Source organism: Pseudopipra pipra, chromosome 11, assembly GCF_036250125.1.
Source record: "Pseudopipra pipra isolate bDixPip1 chromosome 11, bDixPip1.hap1, whole genome shotgun sequence".
NCBI classification, from domain to species: Eukaryota; Metazoa; Chordata; class Aves; order Passeriformes; family Pipridae; genus Pseudopipra; species Pseudopipra pipra.
In genome coordinates this window covers 15,856,505-15,866,895 of record NC_087559.1, presented here as the reverse complement: position 1 = coordinate 15,866,895, position 10,391 = coordinate 15,856,505, and the positions used below count along the sequence as shown (strand labels likewise).

The 10,391-nt window shown below is 45.2% G+C and overlaps 2 protein-coding genes across 3 annotated transcripts; one reads left to right on the top strand and one right to left on the bottom strand.

Annotated features, from left to right (window-relative positions):
* Positions 1–854: 854 nt before the first annotated feature.
* SPCS1 (signal peptidase complex subunit 1) lies at positions 855–3,523 on the bottom strand. The gene is made up of 4 exons (XM_064667834.1): positions 3,339–3,523; positions 2,360–2,419; positions 1,953–2,039; positions 855–1,041 (listed from the first exon to the last, which is right to left on the bottom strand). Exons 1-4 carry the CDS (start codon positions 3,372–3,374, stop codon positions 919–921), a joined length of 306 nt encoding a protein of 101 aa, XP_064523904.1. The 5' UTR covers positions 3,375–3,523; the 3' UTR covers positions 855–918.
* On the top strand, positions 2,621–10,005 carry GLT8D1 (glycosyltransferase 8 domain containing 1). 2 transcript variants are annotated; one of them, XM_064667829.1, is made up of 10 exons: positions 2,621–2,639; positions 4,899–4,955; positions 5,053–5,151; positions 5,541–5,757; positions 6,406–6,523; positions 7,045–7,129; positions 7,352–7,464; positions 8,030–8,196; positions 8,368–8,480; positions 9,138–10,005. In XM_064667829.1, exons 2-10 carry the CDS (start codon positions 4,940–4,942, stop codon positions 9,326–9,328), a joined length of 1,119 nt encoding a protein of 372 aa, XP_064523899.1. In that variant the 5' UTR covers positions 2,621–2,639; positions 4,899–4,939; the 3' UTR covers positions 9,329–10,005. The 2 variants fall into 2 exon arrangements, with proteins under 2 accessions (XP_064523899.1, XP_064523898.1); XM_064667828.1 differs by lacking the exon at positions 2,621–2,639 and adding an exon at positions 3,564–3,715.
* The last annotated feature ends 386 nt before the right edge of the window (positions 10,006–10,391 follow it).

Genomic DNA, 10,391 nt, shown 5'->3' with positions numbered 1-10,391 from the left:
GAAAAGTGCCATACCTATGGATCCTGTGGCCTCTCATGTGCTAGATGCTCAAGTTACAATGTTTCAAGGCCTATTGTATTTTGCAGAGTCAAAATGTTACTTTCTCTTCCCAGGGAAATTTATTTTAAACAAAAAATGCCACTCTTCAGTCTCCTATCCCAGAACAGTTTGCAGTTCTTAGTGATTTTCAGAGCTGTGGGGTATATACTGTTTCACAGTACTTGTTACAAGCTTGTTTTACACGTGGTTAGCAATATTTCAGTATAAGTCCAGGTCTGTATTATCTTTTATGCTATAACAGTAGCTTAAGTGGACTTGATTTGATTCACTGTGTTCCTTTTTACTAAAATACCTGAGTGAGATATGACCTCCAGTAGCCTTCTAAAGTTATTTAAGTTTCTGCTGCTAAGAAGATATTGCAAAAGCCAGTACAACTTGTGCTGGAAACCGAAATATTAACTAGAAAAAATGTAAGTTACATAAATTACTGTACAGTGTTTAGACACACAGAATCATAATCATGATGTATTCTGCCAAAGAAGGGGTACCAGCTAATGTGGAGGGGGGGGGAAACATCCAGTAACTGAACGCTACAGGGAGGACATGGAACAAATTTGTCTAAACTATCAGAGGCCAGTCTGATACATTAACTACCTGTGTGAGCAATCTTTTACAGGGGGCTGAGAGATGAATACAGCACAGAAGAATTTCATCAGGTATTTGCTTTACCCTTTGCCCATCCTTGTGTTCCCAGTGAGTTCACTGAAGCTCCAGACCAGCTTCAGAGCCTTCACACTCTCTGTGGGGCAGGATACAAAGCACTAATTAAAAAACCAAACAACTAAGCCAAGAAGTATCTCCCAGTGGAAATTTATTTAACAAAATTTAACAAAGTAACAGTGTGAAGAGCCGTAATTTTTAGCTTTTAGCGTGTCTCTTTGGCTTTCTGTCTGCTGCCTTCTTGTCTTCCGTGCCCGACTCCTGCACAGGCAGCCACTTGAGGGGGTTGCGGCGGTACATGGGCCACGGAGGGAGCGTCAGCTGGGAGACAAGGGATGGAGTCAGAACATGTACACTGAGATGCTAAAGAGCTGTTTTGTACAGCTTATTAGGAAAATCTTAATCCTTAACTGTTCTATCTAAGAAAACTCACACAATTTCACGCTATAAAGGCACATGTATTTACAGTTTATACTGCGTGGTCGTGACCCCAGGTCATTGCAAGGGGGAGGACAGCACCCACCCTGAAGAAAAAGGGACTCCTGAGGTGACACCAGCATCCCAGCACATCCTAACACTGCTATGAGACCCTCCCCTTGCCTGGCATCATGGATCAGTAACTCAGGGATGCTAAAGTAAATAAGGAGCAGATGGATGGTGATGCCAGAGAATTATAGTGGCTTTTCAAAGCAGTTGTGTGTGTGTTTGAGTTAAGTAGTGATTGGTCAAATCCTGTTGTATCTGAACTCTTGAAAAGCATAGGAACCACGTGTAAGACTGGATTCAGTGTGCCCCAGTTGGAATGGGACACCTTGTGTGTATGAATAAGGAATTACTCCTCTAATTCCATACTCTGCCTTCTTGCTGCTCTCCTTGGGCAGCATGGGCCAGCTGCAAAATTCTTGTGACAAGCTCCTACTGCACAGGAAGCCTCACTGTCCTTTCTATTACCAATGCTGTCAGCTGGACTTAACAGTAACATTTAACTGAAGTGAAAAATGTACTCAAACCCAATACTTAATTGCAGTGTTCTCTAAAATTCTGCTAGCATTTCAGAAAAGGCACTTACTGGCCTGCAAAGCACTTTGTGCAGATCAAAGGAAGTACAAATATGTGTTAACAATCTGAATTACATAGCAAACATTAGTCTGTGCTGACAGCCTCTTAATTTAACTATTATTCCAGGTTAAATAGTGCATGTATTTTCTAGTTTGCAGACAAAACATTCTTACCAAACATGATAAAGCAAATCCAGCCATAACTATGTAGACAGTCCATCCAAACTGTTCAGTGACGTATCCATAGATAAAACCAATTACCTGGGAAAAAAGTATATTAAAAAAATCAAACTCTAAATGAAGAAAAACATTTCCTATGCCATGATTAAACTGGGAGGGGAAGCAGGAGAATACAGGTTTTTCAAAAGCACAGTTCCTCCACCTTTCTAACGTTCTTTTCAAAATTGCTGGCCAATAATGAAAGTAAAACATGGGGAGATGTAAAGTTTTAACACATGACAGCCCCTCTGATTTTGTCTAAAGCTTTTAATGACCCCAAACAATCAGAAAAAAAAATGTTTGTAAAATTAGAAAACAAAATACTCCTTTTATGTTTTCACCCACAGTTCTAGTATACTTACTGCAGAGACAAGAATGATTCCTTGAAAAATCTGTTCTGCTAATTTTTGGCCCTTGTAGTCCTGTGAAAAGAGACACTTTTTGGTCAGTTATTCAAAACACAAACCTGCCTGTTAAACTCCTTCAGGTTAGAGCCCACACTCAGCCTGACCATGGGTTCTCAGCTCTTTTGTTCAATTTTCAAACCAGACTGGAATCACTTTTCTTACAGTGTCTGGGAACACCTACCCTTCAGGCTCGACCACACCACCTGGAAACAGAAGCAAGTGCTGCCTGTTCAAGGTAGGTAATGCCAGTTCAAAATATCACTGTAGTCAGCTTAACATCACTAAGAAAAAGCTGTAGCACTACGGCAGAGTGTGTGCCTGGGGGGATACAGTGTGTGTGGCACTTAGAGGGGATCTCATTAATGCATGTAAATGTCTCCAAGGCGGGTGCCAAGAGGATGGTGCCAGACTCCTTTCAGTGGTGCCCAGAGACAGGATGAGGAGCAACAGCCATAAACTAAAACACAAGTTCCACCTCAAAACGAGGAAGTACCAGTGAGGGTGGCAGAGCCCTGGAACCGGCTGCATAGGGAAGGTGTGGAGTGTCCCTCTCTGGAGACATTCCAAACCCACCTGGCCTTGTTCCTGTATCACCTGCTCCAGGTGCCTCTGCCTGGGCAGGGAAGTTGGACTGGGTGATCTCCAGAGTTTGCATGACTTTAGAAAACCTGGCTCTCAGCGAGCACGCGTTGCCTTCTGTCTATAGCCCAGGCGGGAAAGCACGGAGGGATGTCCCCTGCACAGCTCTGCATTAGAGCACGTTAAATTTCCGCTTCCCAGCTCATAAACCGGAATTATACGGATTCACCCTGCAGCTCCTACGTGCCTCGCACGCAGGTACCAACCCCGCGGGGGATGCAGGGGACACCCAACCCCACAGGGGACATCCCTCCCCGCCGTCCCCCGGTGCCGCGGCCCGGCGGGCCCTACCCACCATCTGCGTGGGGATGGAGCGGAACACGCTCAGCATGGCGGCGGCGCCTCTGCGGCCTCCTCCCGCTGCTGCTCCTCAGGGCGCTGCTGCCCGCGATGCCCGGCGAGGCGGGGACCGGGGGCTCGGCGGCGGCGGCGCTCGGCGCGGCGGCAGCGGAAGGCGGCTGCTGAGCTGGCCGGAAACACGCCCCGGCCGCCCCGCCCCGAGCCCCGCCGGCCCCGGTGCCGCCTCCCGCCTCGGCCATCGCCGCCGCCGCCGCGGGGCTGCTCCGCGCGCGCTCCCCGTCCCAGTCCCGTCCCCGCCCTCGCCCGGCCGCGTCTCCTCGGCACCGGCGGCTCGGCCCCGCAGGCCCGCGGCGGAGGCGCCTTCCCCGGCAGGTGCGGCAGCGCGGGGGGGCGCGGCTGGCGGCGGCCGGGCGGGCACAGCCGCGGCTCTGGGGGTGCCGCGGTGGCGGCGCGGGCGGGCGGCCCGTGAGGGGGCGAGGGAGCCGCGGCTGTGCCCGCCCAGGGGCCCGGGGAGCGGGTGCGGGCAGCGCGGGCCCCGCGCGGTGCGTGTTCCACTGCGGGCTGTGCGGGCTCGGACCGTGCCCTGCGGGGAGTCGCTCTGTCGGTGCCTCCAGCCCCGGCTGCCGCGTGTCAGATTCACAGATTCAACCGGGGTTTCCTCTGAGATCGTCGAGTCCAACCTTTGACCTGACACCGCCTCGTCTACTAAACCACGGCACTGAGTGCCATGTCCAGTCTCTTCTTAAGAAACACCTCCAGGGACGGTGACTGTACGACCTCCCTGGGCAGCCGATTCCAATGTCTGATCACTCTCTGAAGAATTTCTTCCTAATGTCCAACCTAAACCTCCCCTGGTGCAGCTTAAGACTGTGCCTTCTTGTCCTATCGCTGGTTACCTGGAGAAGAGCCCGACCCCCATCTGGTTACACCCTCCTGTCAGGGAGTTGTAGAGAGTGATGAGGTCTCCCCTGAGCCCCCTCCTCTCCAGGCTGAACACCCCCGGTTCCCTCAGCCGCCGCTCAAAGGCACGGGCTGTGTCCGCAAAGTGCTTCGTTCCCCAGCGAGACGTGGCGTTGTGCTCTGTAAGCAGAGCCCTGTGTCCCGCCCCGTGCCAGCGGTGCGGGGGTGCTGGAGGACAGGGCTCCCGGCTGGGCTTGGTTGTGCTCCGCAAATGCATCTAGTCTGGGGGAGAAATGCAGCGGCGAGAGAAGGTGGTTGGGTCTGACACATGGAACGGTCACAGCGCAGCCTGGGGTGTTTTAATAGGGAGATTTCACAAGTCTGTCACCGTTTCTGGAATTTTGCATGTTGTTGCAGTGCTTTCTATGTGTTATTTGAGAGCTCTTTCACACTCTGGGATGCACAGCTCTTGTTCTGATTTCATAGTCTCCTTTACCCTTGAATAATGAACAAGTTTGGATTTCTTACCAAAATTGTACCAGTGTTGTGTTTTTACCCCCTTCTATAACGTGATGGTAATACCTTCTTGCCTGCTTTTGTCTCGTGTAGGCGTACACTGGAAGTAGGAAGTGACTGCTGTATTTTTTTCTTGCAGGTTTTCAGGAACCTTATGCTCATAAATAAAACAATAGAAAAATGACATTAAGGAAAGGTATGTGTATATGTGTGTGTATCTAATTTTTTTTAAAGTATCTGAGTTTCTTTTTCTCTGCTTATGCTGATGAACTTTTTTTCTTCGAAATTTTCAGTGAACATTTCCATCCTTATTGTGGCTGTTGTAATATTTTTGCTAGTTCTTCATCATAACTTCCTAAGCCTCAGTGACTTCTTGAAACGGGAGTTATCAGGTATGTTGGGTTTTATTTTAATTTTGGAAAAAATGTTATTCTTTTTAAGATTGGTGGGAAAGCACATGCTCTGACCAGAGAGTGGTTTGGGTAAGTGGGAGGGGACCCACTGTAGCTCAGCCTTATTTTAGTTCCTTGTGCTGTGTGTGAATATGTGTGGCTAAATGTGGGTAGTTTTTTGTAGTTGTGATGTTCTTCTATTCATTCACATCTCAGATTCTCAAAAGCAGGTGCTCTGTTTTCAGTGTTTGATGCTGGCAGGCTGTGGTCCTGCTGTGACATCCAAGTGCTTGCATAGCAGAAATAACTGAAGGTGTTGGGAATTCTAGTGCGGTTATAATAATGTGTAATAATAAAAACAAGTATGTGATGCCATTTGTACTCCACAGATTCAAGTCCCTTAGGACTTCAGCCTATAGATTTCATTCCTGCAGCTCCCCAGAGGCTGATAGATGAGAGGAATGATAAGGAGATTTCTGTGGTCATTGCAGCGTCAGATGAGAGGCTTGGGGGTGCAATTGCAGCCATGAACAGCATTTACCATCACACCAGATCCAACGTGGTTTTCCATATTGTTACTCTGAATGATACAGTGGATCACTTGAGGTAATGATCTTTTCATTGGATTCCCACAACACTGTAAACTTCAGTATCTCTGAGAAGAGAGCTGCCTTTCCCCGGAGCTGCTCTCCTCTGACTTGCAGTCCTGCCTGCTGCTGCTTATTGCAGCTTTTTGGCAAGGCTGCTGTGGGGAGTCCTACAGCTATTCCTTCTGGAGAAGGTTCAGGGATGGAAAAGAGCCATCTTTTCCAACAGGGTTATATCCAACCAGTGGGGTTGGTGGAAGGGTTGTTGATGTTACTTATACATTTCATCAAGCAATTCAAATACTGTCAGTCAGGTTTCTCCATTTTCATAGATTGTTCTTTGATCCTTTTATTTTTACCCACCTCTGTCCACGCTGATGTTTTTTGTGAAGGACCTGTGATAACAGGACTGTGTATTTCTAATAAAACAAGAGCCAAGCTCATCCCTTTCACGTGTCCCAGGTGAGCAGTGTGCTGGCATCGGGCATGTCCCTGCAGCCACACAGGACACCACTGGCCTCAGCCATAGATGACAACCCAGATAGGTGTCTGTGGGTAGGGAAGAGAGTGGGCACATCAAGATCTGGGTCGCTGTCAAGTCAGATCTCTTGCTTTTCATTTGATTTTTGTCTCATTAACAAGATCTGTGCCTTTCCCCTGTTTGCAGGCTGTGGCTAAGTGGCACTGCTCTGAAAAACATGAGATACCGAATTTTGGATTTTGACCCTCGTGTCTTAGAAGGGAAAGTACAAGTGGATCCCCAAAAAGCAGACACCTTCAAACCAGTGAGGAGCTGTTGATTACTTTTTGCAATTATTAGTTAATAGCAATATATTTTGATGTTGGCTTTTTACACAACTAGATATCAAAACCACATCTGTTAGCACAGGAGTCTTTTATAATAAAATTCCTAAATCTCAGTAAAAATAAATTTCCAGCTAGTGAGAGATGCATTTGAATGTCTACATATACATGCTAAGTATCATTTTTTGCTGCTAGCTACAGTGAAACACAGCATGCCAACACCTTGGAGATACTACAGATACATGTGGAGAAATAAGAAATTCTAATACAGACAAATTTTAAAGTTAATTTATCAATACATAAATTCATAGGAAACCAGGAATTGATGGAACTTGTTTATTTTAAATGACTTGTAGGATATTGCTGCCTATTTTATTTCCTTTATAGAAGTTGTCTTGGACATTAGTGCCATAGATAAGTGCAGGAGAATCAATCCATTTCACATTTATTTGGACAAATTTTCATTTAATTCTTCACTTCTCTTGCTTTCTTGTTCTCACAGTTAACCTTTGCAAGATTCTACTTGCCCAACTTGGTACCTCATGCAGAGAAGGTCATCTATGTGGATGATGATGTAATAGTGCAAGGTATGGCACCTTTGTTAGCTGCCACTGGCCTCATGCTGAGGGCAGTATCCCACCTCTCAGAGCCCAAAACACTTCGAGGAAAGATGTCCAAACTTTGTAAATATGAATAAGTTGGGTTAAACTGAATGGTTTCATCTGCTGTAGCAGTGGCCTGAACAAAGCATAACTCGGCACTTAGTCAGGATTGCTTTTGATTTTTCTCTGCCTACTTCCATTTTCCAGATGATATTCTTGAACTTTACAACACTCCATTGAAACCTGGACATGCAGCTGCATTTTCAGATGATTGTGACTCAACCACTAGCAAAGTTGCTGTCCGTGGAGCAGGCAATCAGGTGAGTTTTATTCTGATGCAGTGGGAACAATACTACAGATCCCAGGCATTTGGGAATGTTCTAAATGCTGTGAACCTAAAGATGTGACTGTCCCTACCCAAACCAATTTATACTGATGTTTGTGTTACAAGTAGCACCTGCAGTTTCTGTTTAGGCACAGTAAATGCACTTTGAATTTTTGCTGTGCTGTACAATGAGGGCAATTTCTAGCATGGAACAGCAAGAGGTGTTACAACATCAGAGGGAGAATTTTCCATTTGTGAATGTTTAAAAAGTGCTTTTTCTGAGACTGGTACATACCATATTAATAATATGGTAGTATTAAGACCATGCAGCATTCCTTAAAATATGTAGTGTATATAATCATATTTCCAAAATATGATTATATACACTACTATATATATATACTATATATAAGAGCTTTTTTTTTCTTATTTTAAAGGAAGGGATATTTGCTTTAACAACTTCAATTTATGCCTGTCTGTTGTGAGTTGTGCAGAATTTTTCTTTAAATAGGAATTCCACCATATTTTAAGCTAATTTCTACTCTCTTTTCCCCCCCCAGTATAATTACATTGGCTTTCTAGATTACAAAAAAGAAACCATCCGAAAGCTCGCCATGAAAGCCAACACCTGCTCTTTCAATCCAGGAGTTTTCGTTGCCAATTTGACGGAATGGAAATTACAGAACATCACTAAGCAACTGGAGAAGTGGATGGCACTTAATGTCATGTAAGTACCCCAAGCTGGGGTGACAGGGCTGGGGTCGTGCTGGTGGCATTTGTTGCATGAAGGGCTGTGTGTGTATCTCTGGGTTCCTGTCACGCTGCTGCAACTGAAAAGTCAACTGATTTAGGGCCACACCAGCATCCTTTCCCAACTTCTTTTCATCTTCTCTTCCAGAGAGGAACTTTACAGTAAGACTCTGGCTGGCAGCATCACAACACCTCCACTGCTAATTGTATTTTACAAGCAGCATTCCAGTATTGATCCCATGTGGAACGTCCGACATCTCGGTATGTACAAAACATCTGTGACGCCGTTTCCCCAGTGTGGTCTTCCAGGCCTGTAGCTGGACACCTGGTTGATGAGGCAGCAAATGGATCTCTTTTTCCCCTATTCTGTCCCTTGTTCTTTAAGAAACACAGCTTTGCAATATCTTCTTGGGGCTTGTGGGCCTGAGCCTTCATGGTCTTCTTTGAACTACTGAGAGGTAGTTCTTGATTTGACTTACTCACAAAATACTTCTAATTTTCCACATATATGTTGTATCTGAAGCGATTTGAGATGTTTCTTCCAAGACTGTTGAGAAGAACAGACGTTCATATCTGTTCTGCTACTCATGAAACCCCAGTGCTGGGAAAGCTTTTTTAGATTTGGTTTCTGATGAGCAGTAAATAGGCTGCTGAACACATCTAGGTGTTAAGGGGGTTTTAATGAACTTGGAAGTTAAGGCAGTGCATTAAAATAAATACTAAGAGAGCTTAAAGTAGCATTCAGTTGCACCTGATTTGTTTTTCACTTTGACCTTGCATCTGCCTCCCATATCCCCTCCTTTTTCCATAAATGATAAGATTTCCTTTGTTAAATCCTTTGTTTTGAAGTTAACATTTTGCATGTTGGTGTTCCTGCTGCCTTTATTTCAGGCACTAACGCTGCTTTTTCAATAAAAGGGTCTAGTGCCGGAAAAAGGTACTCTCCTCAGTTTGTGAAAGCTGCCAAGCTGCTCCATTGGAATGGACATTTCAAACCTTGGGGAAGAACAGCTTCCTATGCTGAAGTCTGGGAGAAGTGGTACGTCCCTGACCCTACAGGCAAGTTCAACCTGATCCGCAGACACTCGGAAGCCTATGAAGCAAAGTAGGGCCAATGTTGGTAACTGATGGTGCTTTCTCAGGAAACTTTTGGAGCCAAGCAGAACATTTCTTTTTTTAGCCAACATGTATTACAGAGCCATCCTTGCCTTCTGGAGCACAAGGTGATGCACTTGTTCAGGTGCAGTTCTGAAATGCACAGGTCCAAAGGAGGCTCATGTCACCTGCATGACAGAAGGTGCTGCTCCACCAGCACTACAGAAAGCGAAGGAGGATCTCCACAAACAGGCACTTTTGTTTAGATCATTTCAGTCGTGTTCTTCTGCTCTTTACTATTTGTCTTGTAGCAGAGGATCATTTTATCAGTTTCAGAAACGTTTCTAAGAACAAGATACAAATTCATTTGGTGCTTGCACCACGCAAATCTTGCACATCAATGTACTGTAATTAAGAGTTGCTTGGGTTCTGGGTTTGTTTTTTGTTGTTTTGTTTTGTTATTCTGTGAAATAGTTCCCTCAAAACCCTTTCATGCATGAAATCTCCCAACCATTTCTGTGTAAGTCTTTCTTGCAGAATTCTACAAAGTTGAATCTTTTGTGAAAGATGAATTCTTCAAGTTTTATTTCACTATGCAAAGTGGTTTTAACTGCCAGTGAACACTAAAACATGTTTTGTAAAGTGGTGGATGAAACCTTGTTCAAAAATAAAGCTAATTATAACATGTTGACTCAAGCCTCGGGTGAATGGCTGCCCCTCATCCGTGCTACAGTTAAGTTTTGTTTTTTTATAGCTGTGCTGTGAAGTTTGGGTAGTAGTTACTATTAGCTGATCTATCCCAGCAGTTATTGTGCCAACTGTTCCCTTTAACAGAGGTTAGAACTGAAGTTGACACTGCTTGTGAACAGTTCTCTGTGGAAGATGTTTAGACAAAAGGCTTTGTGTTCATGCAATGACAGCTGAATGCTGCATGGTCTCAGATACAGGACAAGGGCTCCTTCATGACTAAGAGTACGGTTTTAATTCTGCTTTGTCATTTAAAAGGATTTCAAACTGCTTGTCTCATTGCAGTCACTGCCTAGAGTTCTGTCGTGGATGTCGATCTGGTTTGGTACC